The following is a 21,523-nucleotide window of genomic DNA, read 5'->3' as shown; positions in this document are numbered from 1 at the left end:
AACCCGCCTCCTGAGAACGGGATGGTCCCCCGCCCCTCATCCCGCCCCGGTGAAAACTGGAAATGGGCGGGTTGGAGGCGGGTCTGAAATTGTTGCAATTTTCAATGCCCCCCTGCCCCCAACCCACCCGTTTTTCCCAGTTAAAATCCTGCCCATAGTCTCTGGTGGAATATACCATAGTTAACAGACCACTGTTAGTGTGATGCCATTCATGGAAGACATAAGGGAGCAAGTTTTAGTTCATTGGAAAGTCAGATTGTGGAAACAGCCTTTCTGCTATGAACACAAATTAAAATTGTTGGGGAAAAGCCTGAACTGGAACAGCTGTTATTGGGAAAATTAGGAGATTAGGAGATTAGAAGATTAGAACATAGAGAACAATAGATCCAAATCTCATATTAAATCATTTCTTTTACTGACTTTTGCATTTCCTGTTAATCTTTTGGGTTGCATACATGCTAAAACTCATAAATAACTCCTAAAGAATAGTGGATTATATTTTGTATTTTATAGCTCAATGCCTACCCACTGGTTCAAACCAACCTCAAGTACCCAAAGTGTAACTTTAATTTTTCTCCCATTCCTAAGTTTAGATTTCTTAAAACATAACAAATGCAAATCCAGACATTTGCCACTTCTATTTTTTGTACGTAAGAGTTTGATTTCCCTTGTTACCTCCCTGCCTATAATTCCCTGGCTCTTGCTTCCAATGCTGCAGTGAAATACTGAACCAAACAGTGCAGAGGATGAAAGTTCAAGATTTTGACATTGTATTATGAGACTATCTCACGAGATCCCTGCAGCAGCCAGCTGAACATCGTGTCTCAGGAGTGGGCATCATTACTTGTTAGAAATTGTAAAACTGGGAAGAATTTTAGTAAAGTGACAGGTGGCAACATTTAAAATGAACATTGCCCTGGGTGAAAGATGAGGAGCGTAGAGGAAAGAATTCCAAAGGCTCCAAAGGGATTCAAAACCTTGGAGGGGAACAGAATCTAACAACACATTGAAAATGTTGGGGAATATCAGTGAAATAGAAATAATGGCAAATCTTGGAATAGCGACAGGTAAGAGGAAGGATTTCAGAGACACAGGAATGAGCAGGCACCATAAAAATTAGCCATGAGAGGAAGATGGAATATCTGAAACATAGAGGTGAAAAGGAGAGTAAGCCTTAGACAAATGAAGGAAAGGGGGAAGGGATTGCTCTGCTCTGTTGACACTGTTAAGGGTATGTGATCTTCCCACCTGATTTTCATCTACTCACTGCACCCAAGTGATCCAATATAGCCCCAGGTGCAGGTACAGGTAATCTGCCCCCTTTTTATTTCAGTCTACAGAACTCACTCATGGTTTTTGGTCAGAGTTTTATAATGTAAATCATCAATTGGGGTTATTTTGTGGTGGTTGTTTAAATTTAGTGGTGTTGTGAATTGGGATGGGGTAGTATTGGGCTTTTTGTATAGGTCTAGCTATTAACTTAACGGAAGCTTTTTTTTACCTTTTTTATTTTAAAGTAGTTTTGTTTCTTTGACTTTAGCGGTCAGCTTTTGTTCGTTAGGCCTTATCTCAAACACATAGTTTGTGCTGGATTGAATCCACTATGCACTAAATTTCAGAATAAACTTTATAAATAAATTCCTCAATCTTTTACTGGTATAAAATCTCATCCTTCCAGCCATGACTTTATAATGATGTAGCACCAGCAGCACCATAGAGCAAAGCAAGCCCTGGAGCGAGGCCAGCCTCAGCCTTTGATCTCTGCGTTCTATCTTCATGAAACACAGAATGCCAGTGTGATGACTTGATGTAATCACACTGCTGTCATTGTTCAGCTCGTAAGCCTCTAGATTTACATGGTTATGAAACATATTTATAGCCAATCATTATATTCTTATTTATAGAGATAACCTTCTGTTGTTTTAGTCTCTTTACATCGAGTCCCAGATGTAGGCAGGCATCAGAATCTTATGTAGAGGAAGTGCTTTCTTCTTTGTGATAAATGTCAGATTGTAATGACTGTGTTTAAATATAAACAGTACAAAGAAAACTTATTTATAGTTTTCAAGGACATCAGCATAATTTTGTGCCATGTCCAGAAATAATACAACAGGATGATCTAGAATAACAGACATATTCCACGTACTTAGCATATTATTCTATGGCATGATTGCTTCATTTCCTTACATAAAGACGAAAGGACTGATTTCTTTTATACTACAAAAATTCTAACTTCCTCATGTGGATTAATACTTTGGGCCCGATAATAATGCAGGGGTGGGTTCTGAGCTGGAGGGGGGCAATAGTGGGCGCAAAACCCAGAAGGTGTTTGAATGCGTGGGAATGTCCGATTTCAACATGGATAACTCAATATCATTTTACTTCCGGGTTTCGCATCTCCAGTGAGCGGGCGTGGTGCGAATCCGCATGATACGATCTCAACTCGGCTATTTAAAGGGCCAATTCAAAGATGGAATTTGGAGGATTTGGGAGCATTTGTAAAGAAACAGAAAAGTTAGAACATGGAGTCAGGATGTTCAAAGGCTGTACCCCGTTTCAACGACGCCTCACTTGATGTACTGCTGGGTGCAGTAAGGAGCAGGAAGGTGGCACTATTCCTCAGCAACGGCAAAAGGAAACCTGCCACTGTCACCAAGAACGTGTGGTTAGAGGTGGCTGAGAAGGTCAGCTGCAGGAGTATAGTGTCCCGTACCTGGATCCAGTGCAGGAAGCGGTTTAATGACCTAACCAGGTCAGGAAAGCACCGTTACAGATTCACCTACATCCTGTAGTGCACCTCCCTCCTCACTCTGTCTTGCCAAGTGTACTCCATCACATCACTCCCCACAGCCACTTAAGAGAACCCATCATTCATTTTCTGTGCACTTCCTCACGTCCCCATTTATCCATCCACCACTGCCACTCACCCCAATAGCCTTATGCAATGTGACGCCACGTCAGTCAGCTCACCCGATTGTAAGCACACGTCCTCAAATGCATATCACTGACATTCATGATGAATCTGACTGATAGTCACCCTCGCTGAATGCACTGTATCCATCAGGTGAATACATGCCGTACAGATACTCATAGGTCTGTCTTTCCCCCTTGCAGGAGAAGAGAGCACAAAATACAAGGGAGAGGGAGAGGACCAGAGGTGCCCCACCACAGATAGTGCAGCAGACATCTGCAGAGGAAAAGGGCATGGAAATTAGTGCCATAACTGCATCCCTGACCATCAGAGATGGAGAGACTGGGACTTGGCAGCTACCCGGTGACAGCATTAAATATCTCCGACCCACATTTCATACAAGATTCAGTCATGTTGACTTGATTTCAACACTGAGTGAAATATGATCATCTTAATTATGCTAAGTAGTAACATTTTTTAAATTGCCATTACTAATTCTTTTCTCCTTCAGGGCCATCACGCAAAGAACAGTAGCCCATGGACCTTCTGGACAATGGCTCCTCAGAGGAGCTGATTCCTTCTGAGGTGCACTGTTACACGACACATGCTTACCAGGCATCAGCGCAGATACGAGCACTTTGGTGGGTCCTCTTACACAGTTAGATGGGTTTTCACCTGGTGAGTCATAAGTGAGCAAAGGCAGAGAGTGGTCATAGGGACAGCTGTGGGGAGTCCACGTCAGAGGGTGCAGTCCTCTCCAAACTCTGCTCAGCTGGACATAGATACTAAACACTGGGGGCCATCGATGAAAAGAATAATCATAGAGGGATAGCAGCAAATTTGCGAGGTACTGGCAGTCGTGCCAGGCACACTGTCCACAATAGCAGAAAGGATGGAGGAGTCCAGTTCGAGCATTTGTGGATTGACGTCGCAGGCCATTGCGATGATGTCTTCCATAGACGGAGTGGCCTCCTCCGTGGAACTTCAATCGCGGCAATCTAAATCAGTCTATGCAGGCCCTGACCACAGCCTTGCAGACTATTGGATGCCAACATGTCTGCTGCCTTAAACAGGATTACAGAAACCTTAGCCATTGCCTTACAAGGCATCACTGATGGGCACCACGTTGCTTCCCTACAGAGAGGTAGGAGTGATGTGCCACTGGCTCAGGAGACAGCTTGATGGCAAAAGGGGACTTGGAAGTTGGAACTCCACTCAAAGCATTCCCATGGCTGACCACGTACCCAACATGCTGCCTCCTCTTCCGATGGCCGAGTCTGCTCCTGCACAGGTGCAGGTGGAGCCACCTTTGGCGGGGTCCTCCTGGGCTCTAACACCTAGAGGTCGTTGGCCAAAAGCATCTCAACAGTCAGAGTAGGGATCAGACCAGCCTGCCTCTACCTCTGCTGAAGCCACTGGGGTTGTACCACTTAGGAACGGTAGGCAAAGGAAAATAAAAACTTTGTAATTCACCAAGGGTATGCATATGGGTGTTTGCGAAAATGTTGTTATTAAGTTTCCTTTTTTTGTCAAATCAAAAAATGTATTAATTTGCACCGCTTTCCTGTGTTGTCCATTCTTGCATGCCGAGTGGCAACTCACCCTTCCAGTTGCTTGGTGATGAATGTGAAGACATGAATTGACAGGGACCTATTGGTGCATGTGCAATGAGTGGATGGTTAGTTACAGGACTGCTTTGTATCAGTGGGGAGGGGGAGGGGTCAGAGGATTTGCTAGTTACTGTGGTCCAGTGTGAGTGACTAACTGAACTTTCGAGCTAATAGGACATCCCTGGTATCCTGAGCATCAATGTGAACGGCTGGTCAGGCGTTGGGCATCCCATCTTCATCTTCCTCCTCCTCATCCTCCTCCTCTTCATTGGAATTCTCATCAGGTGATGCTTGATGAGTGGTTTGTTCCTCCTCCACCTCAAGTCCTTGATGCTGCGCTATGTTGTGCAGAACACAGCACACGATTATCCTAGAGACCCTCGCTGCTGAGTACTGAAGGGCGCTTTCAGACCTGTTCAAACACCTGAAGCGCACCTTGAGCATGTTGATGGCTTGCACGATGATACATCTGGTTGTCATATGGCTGTCGTTGTAGCGCTCTTGGTGTTCATTGATGGCGTTCCTCAGAGGTGTCATCAGCCAGGTTTGAAGGCGGTATCCTTTGCCACCTAGCAGCCACCCCTTCGGTTCCAGGTATGAACAGGTACAGGATGTTGTACTGCCGCAGTATGGAAACATCATGACAGCTCCCAGGGAATCTGACGCAGACCTGCATGACCCTTTTCTTGTGGTTGCACACCAGCTGAACACTGATGGAATAAAATCCCTTGCAGTTGACGAATACTCCTGGTTGATCTGGTGGTGCTCGGATTGCCACGTGTGCGCAGTCGATGGCACCCTGCACCCGTGGGAAGCCAGCCAGAGACGAGAATCCGAGTGCCCGTTCATTCTGACTACTGTCATCACAGGGAAAGTTTACATAACTCCCAGCCCTGGCAAAGAATCCATCTATCACTTGCCTTATGCATTTATGTGCAGCTGACTGGGAAACCCTCGATGTGTCTCCGGTAGCAACCTAGAAAGAACCAGGGGCAAAAAATTTAAGGGCAGTGGTGACTTTCACAGACACTGGTGATGCATGGTCGCCAGGTCCAGCAGAGAGCAGCTCTTCTTCTAGGAGGCTGCAGATATCTGCGACTACCTGACATGACAATCTCAGCCTCTGGAAGCACTGTTCTCCCAAGAGGTCAAAGCAGCTGAGCCTCTGTCTGTACACCCTGTTAGGTGAGTAGTGCCTCATGCGAACTCGACCCCTCTGATGCTTCCCTCTCTGTTGCTCCCCTCTCTGTGGTCCACCTGCAGCTCCCTCCACAGCACAACTTTGCTGCTGTGGATGATGATTGTCTTCCTTGTCCGAAGTCCAATCTAAAGCAGCCATGGTGACATTCATCCTGGTGTTCTCTGTGTGAACACCTCCAAACTATACAAATATGTCTCTCACAACAAGTATTCTCATCAAATCATTTTCCAGAGGAAACTAAAAAAGCAGCTGTGAGTACTGAGTCTTTATACATATCGAGATACCTGACCTTTAACCAGCCCCATGAAGTGTCGCTCAATCTCGCCTCTGTTTTACTGCCAAGTTTCCCGAACCCCGGGAAACCTATGCAGGAGGCGCTAATTTCAAATTGCTGCCAAAATCTCACAAAAGGCCCCTCATTCACATATTATAATCACTGACCTGACTCTCCAGAGTAGATTACTTGGCCGCACCCAAACCTGCCTCAGTTAAACCGGAAATAGACGCGTTTGCGGTGGGTCGGGGTCAGGTTTTAGATTTTTGCAATTTTAACCTACTCTCCCGCCACTGTCCCGCCCATCATGGGGGTTAAAATTCCTCCCTTTATGTTCTGGAATTAGTTTAAAGGAAACCTGGTAAAAGTAAAGTGAAGTTGTGTGTGTGTGTGTGTGTGTGTGTGTGTGTGTGTGTGTTGATTTCAAATAGAATAGTCATCTTACCTAAGTGATATTGAAAAAATCTTTGGAGCAGAACTTGCCTGTAAGCATTCATCTTCTGCCTACTAAAATGCAAGATTATGTGATTACATCACATATGATAACATCACTGTGTACCTGTATGTATGTAAATGACTGTGAGGTGATAAACAGTGTGGAGGAACCAGCCAGCAGTTTGACTAGATCCACTTTCTGTATACATCTACTAGAAGTGATAGCTGTACATCAATTGGTTACCATCTTTATTTGGAAACCAAATTGCACAGGAAATTGAGAACATTCCAGTTTCACTTGCTAATATAACAAGGGTATACTCCTCTGCCAGCACACTCTATGCTTGCTTTCTTTGCTCATCTGGGTTGCCATGACTTTCCCCTCCAAACAACAGGACAACAATTTACTTGCTCAAAATAAAATGATGTCAGAAGCATGGTCACTGATTTACAGTTTCCATGGAAAAATGAATGGGATCACAGAACATAATCCCCAAAACACCAATAAAATTCCATGTAACAAAAATGCAATTAGACTTATTCAGTCACCATAAACCAGTGGGCGCAATTAGAAAATGGTCAGAATCTAGGAATGAGATCTCCAAAAGGCAACAGTGGTGTTCTTAAATATGTTTTCTCTGTGTAATTATATTTGCTTTGTGTACATTCATACAGTCACTGCAAGCTGACAAGTAAGTGTCTGAAATCTCATGTAATAAAAATAGAATTTAACTTATTTAGTCATTGTAATACAGAAGACTTTGCACAGGAACTAAATTTCTGTAGTGGTGTCATTTATCCATGGTTTTAAGAAGCAAAATAAAATGTCATGACAACACACATGGCTAAAAATAGCATAGATAAATAAGAAACAGCTAATAAATGTTCCTCGTAATTAAGTAGACAAAGGACGAGTCATATAATGAAAGAAATAACTTAACTGCTGGAAGTTTAAATCCATTTTAAGAAACCATTTGTGAACTGCATAAAAGTGATTGTAAAATTAATAATTAATACCAACCTTAGGTACTCCTGTACAAAAACAAATCACTAACCTGTACTAAATGGAATGGAATAGACAAAAGTGCCTGGAAGTTGTTCCGCTGATTTCCTGTACCACAGAGGGAAATGATCTGCAGTAAAAATGCTTTCCCTGTCCTGTGCACTCAAGAAATCTCTTGAAACAGAGGAAAAAATTATGAATTACATGCAGTTTTCATTTTGCTTAACATTTCCAAAAAAAGGCTAGATGTAATATTTTTACTGTTAATAAGTTATAGTTAAAACAGATTGTTTCCCCTCAAAATATGTTATTGTTAAGGCTACCAAGGATTGTTAATCCTTCTTAATAATAATTCCCTCCCATTGCTACCTAACCTGCTACACAAACTAACTGGTAACTTGGTCTGAGGTACCTACTATTAAAACAAAATTAGTGTTTTCATTAACCAAATTCAATCACAAGTATTATCTTTTGGAAACATGATTTATAATTTTAATTGACCAATATAATAACTGATCTGATGGTGACGCACAATTCTGCACACAGGTAAAAGCTGATATTTATAATCAGATGGTCAGGAGCTAGATTCTGAAAAAGTTATAATTTCAGTCATTGAAGTGGATCATTTTAACTACAAACTTACACTAAAAATTACTATTCAAACTTTTGTGGTCCATTTAACAATCTCTCTCTATATTTAGATGGCTTGACAGTACTTAGAAATGAGACATTGAAAAATACCCTTAATTTCTATCTTCTGAGGCATTTGCATACATGAATTAAGCAGGTTAGAGATGAGACAGTAATCTCTTTCACAGCTCACTGAAGCAGTAATGTACAGTACCATGGTGTAGTGTCCCACAGATTTAATATGCATTCAGCTGAGTTTCCTGTTTTACCCATGCAGAGACTGGCACCTCCTCCAGGGAAACAGGGAAAAATTGAAGGACAGTCAACCCTGGGCCGTGTTCATATGGCTCTCAGGGGTCAACATATACTGGCAGAGGTCACAAGGACACTCTCTTAGCTGCATGGTGTGTTTCCCAGGGAGATAAAGGGCATGATACTTGTGGTGGGGGAATTTATATTTTAAATACACTAAAAAAATGGAATTTCAGATACACATTTATAACCTTAAAGTCAACCTTTCAGCGTTTTCTGTATTTGTCACATGATTTGGTTTTCTGGCTAATGGTCACTCATCCAATTGCTGTGCGATTTAATTCCTCATCCCGATTGCACACTCCATCTTCCTCTTGCCATTCCATGAGTCAGGAATTCTCTCTCGCATTTTTTACTGAACTAAGCAATCCTTTCCCAATTTTATCACTGTCTCATGACCTGTAATAATGTGGCTCCCAATCTTGTTGCGAGATATGTAACTAGGTGCTGAAGGGTAGAAGTTCCCAATCCCACAATTTAATACATGGTGGGCTAGGGCCAGAAATTCTTCTTCTTCAGTACTTAGCTTTTATTTTACTTTTATTTCCACAACATGCAGCCTTGCCTGCAAATCTATTATTATGATGACCCTGCATTTACTAGGCTAGGTCATCATATGCTGCACTTTAGGACCTTCTAGATGAAGAAAGCTCACAATACACAGCCATGATATAACACTAAAAGTAACAGAAATGTACACTATTAAAATCAAAAGATATCTCAGCATTAAAGGCATGCCTGGAATGTACACTCTCAATCACAGAATGTTCCATTTCCATGGCAACTCTTACAAATGAGCATTCAGCATTGAATTCAGCACAATTTTATCACTGGATACTTTATTGAAGAAATTGTAGAAAAATGCATTTTAAATTGGATATTAGGGATTTGGTGTAAAAGAACTAACAATATAATACTAGTTAGTGAAAATAAAAAATACATAATTGTACTTAGTGGTTCTTACCTTGATATTACTAGCTAATTATTGTAATTCCCTAAACTAACATCTCCCAATTCCAGAACACAGGAGAACATGCTTCAAGAGGGCATTTACAGTGCAAAGCACAAGTATTTCTGATTATCACCCTGAAATCATAAATCCCAATGGGCAGGACTTAATTTCACCCCAGATGGCCTTAATTTTAGGCCCAAATCAAAAAATATTGAACACCAACAATGTTATTCAAGCCACCTGATCACAGCAGTGACTTTAATTGGTTCAGGCACACTTTTATCAAGCTCTCTAATGGTGTCATTGCAACCAACAAAGAGCCATGAATGGCAGCCCTCGTGGCAATGAACCCTACAACTGACGGCCAGCCTATCTCCTTGGCAACTCCTTTCCATCGGCAGTTTTAAACTGTGTATGCCACGTCAGCTTGAGACCAAACAAAAGACAATTCAGGAGAGTCAGAAACACACGACTATCTGGACACTGATAACATTGTTCTAGTAATCTTTAAACAAAGTAATCAGCCTGGTAATTATTCATTTATAAAAAGTTGGTCTGAAGTCTGTACAGAATTTGATTTAAAGCTGCACACTCAATTTTAATTGTGCCAAAACCCTATGTTGACCCTGGTATTGATTAAAGAGCTGAATACTATTGGAATGTAAAGAACCAAAATGCCTTAAATTAGTGCTGTGGAATTTCAATCATCAGTGCCTTTTGTGTTTTTAACTTAACAATGTCTTGTGTGCTTCAAAGTTAACGTTGCTTCATTTACTTGGAATATAAAGGAGTAATGAAGTGTTCTGCAAATATTTTTATATTTGTTCAGCAACATATAATACAAATGATGGTAGGTATATGACAGCGAAGTCAATCACATCCGTGCACAAGGCTGTGAGAAAAGATTAAAACAGCTTTTTAAAAAATAAATTACAGAAATTTAAGCTTTATTGAATAAAGGGCACTGGGCACACTACTGTTTAAAATAACTCACATATATTTTGCATTGTTGTTTATTACATCAGTGGTTCTCAGCTGCTTCAAGTGATGAGGGGGGAAAAAAGAAAATGGAGCACTTTGACTTGTTTACTAATCTTAAAAGATTTTTTTTTAATTGAAGCTGCTTTAGGTTAACTCTTGTATTTTTAGCAAGAGGAGGCAAAAGTACTGTAAGGATTCGGAGTAAACTTAAAATAGCTGGCGGGTTGGTTGTGAATTACAGCTCACCGGACTATTCAGATATCAAAATTAAACTAGAAATATTCTAAAATAGAATATTTAAGATATCACTGATATATCACTGAGGAAATTATCTCTTGTGTTGCATGGTAATTTTTTCTTTCAAGCCTAAAATATGTATTGAGATTATTAGATTTGAGAATGAGACCAGTTATATGCAGAATTGATGCAAACAGCTTGAATCCCCTTCGACCGCAGGTGCTAAACTGTTCTGTTTTTTTTTGTCCAATACATTGTTACATGGCCAACAACAGTAAATGATCTGCATTGACATTGCCAAGCTGTGAAAATGTTGTATTCTGTTGCTCCAATAGCATTGTGTTATTCACTGTAAATTGTGCAGTATATGGTTAGTGCAAAGAAATGGTTAATGGTTAAATGGAAAAGATATGGTTAATGCAATATCTCAGGATGTCCCAAAGTGCTTCACAGCCAATGAAGTACTTCTGACGTGTAGTCAGTGATGTGATGTAAGGAAACATGGCAGGCAATTTCTGTATTGAAAGGACCAGATAATCTGTTCCAGTGATGTTGGTTGAGGCAGAGGCAGCATAAGCACCAGGCAACCCATGCACCTGCACTGTATGTCTCTGTAGGGGCTTCAATCCGAACCTTTGTACAGGGCCCCTGCAAGGGAAACACCACTCCTAGATTGAGGGATAAATATTGGCCAGCGCAACTCCCCTGCTGTTTTCAAATAATGGCATGGGATCTTTTACATCCATGACAGGGGCAGATTTTAGGGATGGGCAATAAATGCCGGCCTCGCCAGCGACGCCCACATCCCATGAACGAATAATAAAAAAAAGATGAGGCCTCAGTTTAGCATTGCATTTGAAACAGAACGGGAGAAAAATTGGATAAGGGCCATTTTTGGGCGTACGTAGCATGATGTGCTATTACCCTGCACCCAATGACCCCTGGGCAGGCAGGACGCAAGTTTCGGCCCACCAGAGGACTTACCTGCAATCAGTGTTCCATTCCGGGCCTTGCAGTGGAATCGATGCAATTCGCACTTTCCACCACCAGGGGGAGCTCAATTTCTTAAAGGGAGGATGTTTCTTAGAAATCTCTTAAAGGTAGCTGGTTAGTGTTATTTGTTGAAAATAACAGTCTACTGTCTGCATGGAGTCTGAATGGAGATCAGACATCGCACACGTAAAACACAGATGCAGGTCCCATCCTTATGCTTACACACTGATGAGTTTTGTAAAAACATTGGATAAAGGCTGCGTACTACTAAATCCCACATCCTCCAATCTGCACGCCAGACCTCACCAATCTGCCGATCTGAGTTGGTACCAGGCATGTGACAGTGCATGCACCAAGGTTCTCTGCTGATGCACTACAGACCTTGGTGCAAGGAATGGACAGAAGGAGGGACATCCTATATCCGCTGGCGGTGGGGGGGGGAACACAAGAGTCCTTCCAGGCATATATCCAAAAGGCAGTGGGAGGCAGCGGGGGACGAAGTCAATGCCAGGCGCACAGCATCATGAACATGGATGCAGTGCAGGAAGAAGTTCAATGCTTTGACATGAGTGGTTAAGTTGAGTGAGGTCAACTGTTAAGTGGCGACTCCTACCAACTACAGCACGCACTACACCCCCCATCACCCACATACCAACAAACTCTTTCTATCAGTACTCAACTCTTACAACCAGATGCTTCCTCTCACATTACCACTGTTTCAAGCCGTCCACCCACAACTCAAAGGCCACACGCACTAGCTATTCAACCATGACAGGCACATCACCCAGACACATGTCCCGCTTTCTTGCAGGAGAAGGTGGCGCATATCAGGAGGCAGCAAGTGGTAGTGGCATTTAGCGCCTTGAGCCCGTTCCAACATTCAATGAGATTATGGTGGGCCTATGACCTAACTCCATATACCCGCCTTAGCACCATATCCCTTAATACCCTTGGTTCACAGAAATCTATCAATCTCAGATTTAAAATTCACAACTGAGCTAGCATCAACCGCTGTCTGCAGAAGAGCATTCAAAACATCTCCCACCCTTTGCGTGTAGAAGCATTTCCTAACTTCACTCCTGCATGTCCTGGCTCTAAATGTTAGGTCATGTCCCCGCATCCTAGTATTCAAGTCTAGGAGACCTCCAAAAACAGTTACAAATGTCTCTGCAGCCAGAAGCAATAATCCAGCAACTAACCTGTAAATCCTGCGTGGTCCCTTTAAATAGCGCTGGTGGGGGGGTCCTCCAGGCATTCTTAGACACATTCAGATGGCCGGGGTTAAGACCGTGCATTGAGTTGAGCATTAAGTCCCAAAATGGTGTCTATCAATTTAAATCAGCGTTGCACACTGATTGAAGCCATTTTCTCCTTACTTTACATGATTCCAGCTTTCATTATCTGCGCCTGCGCTAACTCCTACACCAAGATGGCATCCAGTGCACGTCACGCTGAAAACGTGAATGCGCATCCAAGACGCCATCTTGGATGTCGGAGAGGCCATGTAGTGCCCAAACAACGGGCGCTACACAGCTCAATTTAGCGCCTGAGATCTCCAACAGTGCAGCACTCCCTCATTACGACACTGAAGTGCCAGCCTAGATTACGTGCTCACATCTCTGGAGTGGGGCTTGAACTCACAACCCTCTGTCTCAGAGGCAAGAGCACTGCCATTTGGTCAAGGCTGACATCAATGTTGGGACTCTTCTATCTAAAGTGGTCTCACTGAAAAGGTGATATTATAATGCATTGAAATGAAGCCAAGTACCCTTTTCTGTCTGGGATTGAGCTGAACGCTCATTTTGTCCATCTGGGAAGTACCTTGATCGTTATAACTTTTCCTCAGCTATGTTCACCTTAATAATGCCTCTTCTAAATATTATGGCCTAGAAATTTGAGGGGGCTGCACCTGTTTCCCGGGTGCTAAACGGACACTTAAGCCTCCAACATGATGGGCAGGAAGCGCACGCTTATTATGAGTCAGAATTGCGCCACTCGCCATATTGGTGTAGGTAAATTAAAAACCAGGGCCCTCACCTGAAATAGGCTTTAGTCCCTTTGCATGTGCAAATAAGGAGCCTAACGCCTGTTTGAGGCCCCCTGTGCAAATGCGTTGCCCTTAACCACCCCCCTTTGACTGTCGCCTTGAGCCCCATCCAATCACCGGCTTGTCCCTCCCCCTTGATCGCCATTTTGACCCCCCCCCATTCCTGCTCACCCTCCCTTTCCCAGTCGCCCACCCTTTCCCAATCACCTCCATCCTGATCGCCCTCCCTTTCTTGGTTGCCCCACTCCCGATTGCTTCCCCTTTAATGACCTACCTGAGGATCGCTGTTGGCAACACAGCGGCCTTGAAATTCGAAGCCTCTTCGACGGCAAGAGGCCCGAGGCCCAATATCAGTTGTGCCTCGGGCCTACCCGTTCTGGTGCAGAAATTGCTCCCTGCGCCCAGTTTGCGCTGGTCTATCTGTCATTCATTTACTGACTCCATCTGCCACAATCCTTGGAATGATCTACCATAACACACGAAATGGATATACGGATGTATCACAAAAATTACAGTGAATGTGTATAACTAGTCATTGTGAATCTCAAGAGACATTGGATCCATTATAGTATGAATTTTCCCAGTAGTTAAAATGTCAATTACAACATGGAGTTTCCCAAGAAGGCTGTTCCAAATTGCTCCAGGAAGACAGAACTATTTTAGTGTTGTCTTGCGTGATTTCAATTTTTATTGTTTGGTGCTCATTAAGGCAAGAGACGTCAGTGCTGGGAATTGAACATCTTACACATTTTTGCACCATCAAGCCCTCCTATGTAAGGTATATGATGAAAAGCAAAATACTGCAGATGCTGGAAATCTGAAATAAAAACAGAAAATGCTGGAAACACTCATCAGGTCAGACAGCATCTGTGGAGGGAAAAAGTTAGGGTTGACATTTCAGTGACCTGAAATGTTAATCCTACTTTTCTCTCTCCAGCATTTTCTGTTTTCATTTAAAGTATATGATGGCTAGGTTCAGGGTGAAGCTCTCTCCATTAAGTCTAACAATGTGCCTTGAATCAGCCTTTAGAAAAGCACTCCTTACTTCACCATTCATTGTTACATTCCATTTAACACATCAACCCTCTTTGTGGGTTTTCTGAGTGAGATTGTTAATTTATTGCTGAGTCGTGAATAATTTTGTGCTGTGGACATTCACCCAATTGAGACTGCCAAATTCATTTCACTTTATCACCAGCAGACAGAGGAGAGTTTAATATCATCAGCTTGGGCTAGATTTGAATCAAAATTGTGGGAGTGAAAAGACATTTCTAATAAACTGCTCCACTCAATCTTTTATACACATTGATTTTTAAGGGCTGTGTTTCGTACTTGAAGTTTAATGATTCCATTTGGACTTTGAAATCTATTGCTGCCTTTTGAAGCTGATAGATGTACAAATGCGTTTTAAAATGAGTTTATAAAAGGTACTACTTATGTATTGTATTTAAAAGTAATATGAACTTTTCAAAATTACAAAGTGCTGAGACTAGAAAAAGAGATGTGTATGCTCAGATTATTATGCTAATGTCTATGTAGAAAGGGTATTCTATCCAGTAGTTGGTAAAGTTATAGTTTGGGTGCTACAGGGCAAACCAAAAGACACTATACTACTTGTACCACAATCTGAAAAAAAGATTACTATGCTTGCACTTAAAACAGTTTAGAAAAAGCTGGGGAGCTCCCACTGTGAACTTTTAAAAGGTCCTTGTGCTTTGTCCTCTTAAAAAAATTACAAATTTCCAGGTGCAATATGGTAACCACTTCCTTGTTGAAACAGAGTACAAAGATTTTCCACAACTCCTCGTCAACTTAATTGGGCATCTTGTTAACTTAATTGGGGTTAACAGCAACCATCTGGGGGCACACCCTGCTTTTGGAAATTCAATTAACCAAGCCCAGGTGTTACAGGATTTGGAACAATAGGTGATACTTTCACACTGACTGAGTGTAGGTAATAGACAGTTTACATTGCAAAATGACTCGAGGAAGCAGTTCTGTTGATCCAAATTCCAGCTCTGGTGCTGTTAAAATTGCCCTGTTTATGTTACAATGGCCTGGAATTCATTGGAATGGCAGTATTGGCGACAAACGCCATGAATTAGACCGTTGTGCTCCTCGATCCTCCAGTGGTGAAATCATGCCACAATTTGCTGGAAAAATAATTAGTATTCCCTGCAGGAAACATAGCAGTGGATCGGGAGCAGTGCAGCCAATTTTTGACGCATGTCTAAGGTACCAGGGCCTGACACATAAAGGAACAACATTAGGTTATTTAACAGGGACGTGTTTAGAAGCAATGGTTCCGATCTGATAATATGGAACTGGGTCGCAGTATGTGCGGACAGAATGTCTAGGTCAAATTTAATTTGATTGATGAGCTTGTACTGAAACCATAGTATAGTCTCCAGAGACTTCAGCACAAGATCTAGACTGACACTCCCAGTGCAGTATTGAGGGAGCGTTGCACTGTCGGAGGTGCCGTCTTTCGGATGAAACGTTAAACCAAGGTCCCGTCTTCCCTCTTAGATGGATGTAAAAGACCCCATGGCAAGAAGAGCAGGGGAGTTCTCATCAGTGTCCTGGCCATATTTATCCCTCAACCAACACCTAAAAACAGATTTTCTGGTCATTCTGGTTAGGGGGGGCCGGGGCATGCACCAAAAACTGGGAGGAGCATATCGCCAAGGTCAAGCAGAAACTGGGACTATGGGATTGACGATCCCTCTTGATTGTGGGCAAGAATCTGGTCATCAGGTGCGAGGTGCTCTCGATGTTGCTGTACGTGGCGCAGGTCTGGCCCATATCTCGCTCCTGCGCCGCGACAGTCACCCGAGCCATCTTCCACTTTATCTGGAGATCAAAAATGGACCGTGTCTGCAGGGACACGATGTACAAATCTCCAGTGAAAGGGGGGAAAGGCGTGCCCAACGTGGCCCTCATCCTGATGGCCACCTTTGTGTGCAGCTGCATCAAGCTGTGCGTGGACCCACGGTACGCAAACACAAAGTGTCACTACGTGCTGAGGTTCTACCTGTCCCCGGTGTTGAGAAGGATGGGCCTGGCCACGTTGCCACGGAACGCTCCGTCCAGTTGGACCGTTCCGCCCCACCTGTCCTTCGTGGAAAAGTTTGTGCAGAAAAACACCTTTAACTACAAGGCGATCAGCAAGTGGTCCGCACGTAACGTCCTCGAGACCCCGTGGGAAAAGGAGATGGTGGATCCTGTCGGTTGGTTCCCCGAGCAGACTGTCAATGTCATTTGGCAGAGCGCCTCATCGCCAGAGCTTTCAAACAAGCACCAAGACCTTGCTTGGCTGGTGGTGAGAAGTGCCCTTCCCGTCAGATCCTTCATGCATTCCCGGAGTCTCAGCGCCACCATGCGCTGTCCCCAAGGAGGCTGCGGTGGAGATGAGACCGTCACCCATCTCCTTCTGGAATGTGCCTTTGCAAGGAAGGTCTGGAGAGAGAAGCAATGGTATCTGTTCAGGTTTGTCCCGAGCAGTTCTGTAACACAGGACTCTGTGCTCTACGGGCTGTTCCCGGGGACGCACACCGAGACGGACATCAACTGCTGCTGGAAGACCATTAACTCGGTGAAAGACACCCTTTGGTCTGCCCGAAACTTGCTGGTCTGCCAGTGCAAGGAGCTGTCCTCGACCAAGTGTTGCAGACTGGCACATTCCAAGGTCCAGGACTACGTACTCAGGGACGCACTGAGGCTGGATGCGGCTGCCGCAAAGGGACTGTGGGGAAAGGCAACCGTTTAGAGCCTTCCCGCCATTGTATACCGAGGGGCTGCAATCAGGGAAAACCCCCCCGGGCAGAATGTAAAATTCAAATTGATGTAATGTACCTGTAATGAATCTGTAATCAACAATCTGTATTGAGTGTAATGCAATGAGGCACCCTGGAGTGTCATGAACTGTAATTATATACAATGTGTTCATTGAACTGCACTTGATGTAACCTGCAAATTGTATAATCTGTATTGTGTACGTTTGGAATGTGATATGACAACTGTATTGTATGTATTGCTGCAAATTTTATGAATAAAGAATATTTGATGGAAAAAAATATTTTCTGGTCATTATCACATTGCTGTTTGTGGAACCTTGCTGTGTACAAATTGGCTGCTGCGTTTCCTACATTATAACAGTGACGACACTTCAACAACAAGAACAACTTGCATTTAGATAGCGCCTTTACAGGAGTAAAACGTCCCAAGGCATTTCACAGTAGCGATTATTAAACAAAATTTGACATTGAGCCACATAAGGACAAGTTAGGACAGCTGACCAAAAGCTGACCAAAGAGGTAGGTTTTAAGGAGCGTCTTAAAAGGAGGAGAGGTAGAGAGGCGGAGAGGTTTAGGGAGGGAATTCCAGAGCTTAGGGCCTAGGCAGCTGAAGACACGGCCACCAATGGTGGAGCGATTAAAATTGGGGATGCGCAGGAGGCAAGAATTTTTTTTTATTCGTTCATGGATGTGGGCACCATATTGCCCTTGAGAAGATGGTGATGAGCCGCCTTCTTGAACCGCTGCAGTGAGTGTGGTGAAGGTTCTCCCACAGTGCTGTTAGGTAGGGAGTTCCAGGATTTTGACCCAGTGACGATGAAGGAACGGCGATATATTTCCAAGCCGGGATGGTGTGTGACTTGGAGGGGAACATGCAGGTGGTGTTGTTCCCATGTGCCTGCTGCCCTTGTCCTTCTAGGTGGTAGAGGTCGCGGGATTGGGAGGTGCTGTCGAAGAAGCCTTGGCGAGTTGCTGCAGTGCATCCTGTAGACGGTACACACTGCAGCCACGGTGCGTGGGTGGTGAAGGGAGTAAATATAAATGTGGTGGGCGGGGTGCCAATCAAGTGGGCTGCTTTGTCCTGGATGGTGTCGAGCTTCTTGAGTGTTGTCGGAGCTGCACTTATCCAGGCAAGTGGAGAGTATTCCATTACACTCCTGACTTGTGCCTTGTCGATGGTGGAAAGGCTTTGGGGAGTCAGGAGGTGAGTCACTCGCCGCAGAATACCCAGCCTCTGACCTATTCTTGTAGCTGCAGTATTTATGTGGCTGGTCCAGTTAAGTTTCTGGTCAATGGTGATCCCGAGGATGTTGATGGTGGGGGATTCGGCGATGGTAATACCGTTGAATGTCAAGGGGAGGTGGTTAGACTGAATATTGTTGGAGATGGTCTTTGCCTGGCGCTTGTCTGGCGCGAATGTTACTTGCCACTTATCAGCCTTAGCCCGGATGCTGTCCAGGTCTTGCTGCATGCGGGCACGGACTGCCCCATTATCTGAGGGGTTGCGAATGGAACTGAACACTGTGCAATCATCAGCGAACATTCCCATTTCTGGCCTTATGATGGAGGGAAGGTCATTGATGAAGCAGCTGAAGGTGGTGGGGCCTAGGACACTGCCCTGCAGCAATGTCCTGGGACTCAGATGATTGGTCTCCAACAACCACTACCATCTTCCTTTGTGCTAGGTATGATTCCAGCCACTGGAGAGTTTTCCCCTTGATTCCCATTGACTTCAATTTTACTAGGGCTCCTTGGTGCCAGACGCGGTCAAATGCTGCCTTGATGTCAAGGGCAGTCACTCTCACCTCATTTCTGGAATTCAGCTCTTTTGTCCATGTTTGGATCAAGGCTGTAATGAGATCTGGAGCCGAATGGTGCTGGTGGAACCCAAACTGAGCATCGGTGAGCAGGTTATTGGTGAGTAAGTACCGCTTAGTAGCACTGTCGATGACACTTTCCATCACTCTGCTGATGATTAAGAGTAGACTGATGGGGCAGTAATTGGCCGGATTGGATTTGTCCTGCTTTTTGTGAACAGGACATACCTGGACAATTTTCCACATTGTCAGGTAGATGCCAGTGTTGTAGCTGTACTGGAACAGCTTGGACAGAGGTGCGACTAGTTCTGGAGGAGCGCAGAGATCTTGGAGGGCAGTGGGGCTGGAGGAGGTTATAGAGATAGGGAGGTGCAAGGCCATGGAGGGATTTGAAAATAAGGATGAGAATTTTAAAATCGAACTGGGAGCCAATGTAGGTCAACGAGGACAAGGGTGATGGATGAATTAGACTTGGTGCGAGTTAGGATACAGGCAGCAGAGTTTTGGATGAGCTCAAGTTTATGGAGGGTGGAAGATGAGAGGCCGGCCAGGAGAGCATTGGATTAGTCAAGTCTAGAAGTAACAAAGGCATGGATGAGGATTTCAGCAGCAGATGAGCTGAGGCAGTGGCAGAGACGGGCGATGTTTCGGAGGTGGAAGTAGGCGGTCTTGGTGATAGAGCGGATATGTGGTTGGAAGCTCATCTCAGGGTCAAATAGGATGCCAAGGTTATGAACGGTCTGGTTCAGCCTCAGACAGTGGTCAGGGAGAGGGATGAAGTCAGTGGCTAGGGAACAAGGTTTGTGGCAGGGACCGACGACAATGGCTTCGGTCTTCCCAACATTTAGTTGGAGGAAATCTTTGTCCAACATCCAGTATTGGATGAGTAAACAGTGTGGCAAATGAGAGACAGTGGAGGGGTCAAGGGAGGTGGTGGTGAGGTAGAGCTGGGTGTCGTCAGTGTACATGCGGAACCTGACGTTGTGTTTTTGGATGATGTCGCCGAGGGGCAGCATGTACATGAGAAATAGAAGGGGGCCAAGGATAGATCCCTGGGGGACTCCAGAGGTAACAGTGCAGGAGCAGGAAGAGAAGCCTTTGCAGGGGATTCTCTGGCTACGATTGGATAGGTAAGAATGGAACCAGGCGAGCGCAGTCCCACCCATCTGGACGTTGGAGGAGGATAGTGTGATCAAACGTGTCAAAGGGTACAGGCAGGTTGAGAAGGATGAGAAGGGATAGTTTACCATGGTCACAGTCACATAGGATGTGGTAAGGGCCGTTTCAGTACTGTGGCGGGGCAGAAACCTGATTGGAGGGATTCAAACATGGAATTGCGGGAAAGATGGGCACAGTTTTGGAAGGCGACAACATGTTCAAGGACTTTGGAGAGGAAAGGGAGGTTGGAGATGGGCCGGTAGTGTGCAAGGACAGAGGGGTCAAGGGTAGGTTTTTGAGGAGGGGGGGTGATGACAGCAGATATGAAGGGGAGGGGACAGTACCTGAGGAGAGGGAACCGTTAACACCATCAACTAACGTGGGGGCCAGGAAGGGAAGTTGGGTGGTCAGCAGTTTGGTGGGAATAGGGTCGAGAGAGCAGGAGGTGGGTCTCATGGTCAAAATGATAGACTACTGCTTTTTTTGATATATATTAATGACATGGATTTGGGTGTACAGGACACAATTTCAAAATTTGCAGATGACACAATACTTGGAAGTGTAGTTAACAGTGAGGAGGATAGTAATAGACTTCAAGAGGACAGAGACAAGCTGGTGGAATGGGTAGACATAGGGCAGATGAAATTTAACGCAGAGAAGTGCAAAGTGATACATTTTGGCAGGAAGAATGAAGAGAGGCAATATAAACTAAATGGAACAATTCTAAAGGTGGTGCAGGAACAGAGAGACCTGGGGGTACACGCACACAAATCTTTGAAGGTGGCAGGACAGGTTGAGAAAGTGGTTTAAAAAGCATGCAGCATCCTGGACTTTATAAATAGAGTACAAAAGCAAGGAAGTTATGTTGAACATTTATAAAACACTGGTTCGGCCACAACTGGCGTATTGTGTCCAATTCTGGGCACTGCACTTTAGGAAGGATGTAAACGCCTTAGAGAGGGTGCAGAAAAGATTTATTAGAATAGTTCCAGGGATGAGGGACTTCAGTTACGTGGATAGACTGTAGAAGCTGGCGTTGTTCTCCGTAGAGCAGACAAGGTTAAGGAGAGATTTGATAGAAGTGTTCAAAATCATGAAGGGTTTAGAGTAAGTAAATAAAGAGAAACTGTTCCCATTGGCGAAAGGGTCGAGAACCAGAGGACAC

The 21,523-nt window shown here is 44.2% G+C and overlaps 1 protein-coding gene across 1 annotated transcript in view; it reads right to left on the bottom strand.

Moving 5' to 3' along the window:
* Window positions 1–21,523, bottom strand: part of cacna2d3a (calcium channel, voltage-dependent, alpha 2/delta subunit 3a) — a 633,142-nt gene that overhangs the window by 134,211 nt on the left and 477,408 nt on the right. The window contains exon 26 of the mRNA XM_067998742.1: window positions 7,487–7,608. Within this exon, the coding sequence (XP_067854843.1) occupies window positions 7,487–7,608 (122 nt within the window). The remainder of the gene's footprint in view (window positions 1–7,486; window positions 7,609–21,523) is intronic.

This window comes from Heptranchias perlo, chromosome 17, assembly GCF_035084215.1.
Source record: "Heptranchias perlo isolate sHepPer1 chromosome 17, sHepPer1.hap1, whole genome shotgun sequence".
Taxonomy (NCBI): Eukaryota; Metazoa; Chordata; class Chondrichthyes; order Hexanchiformes; family Hexanchidae; genus Heptranchias; species Heptranchias perlo.
Note: the sequence above shows the minus strand (reverse complement) of the source record. Positions and strands in the feature narration are given on the sequence as shown.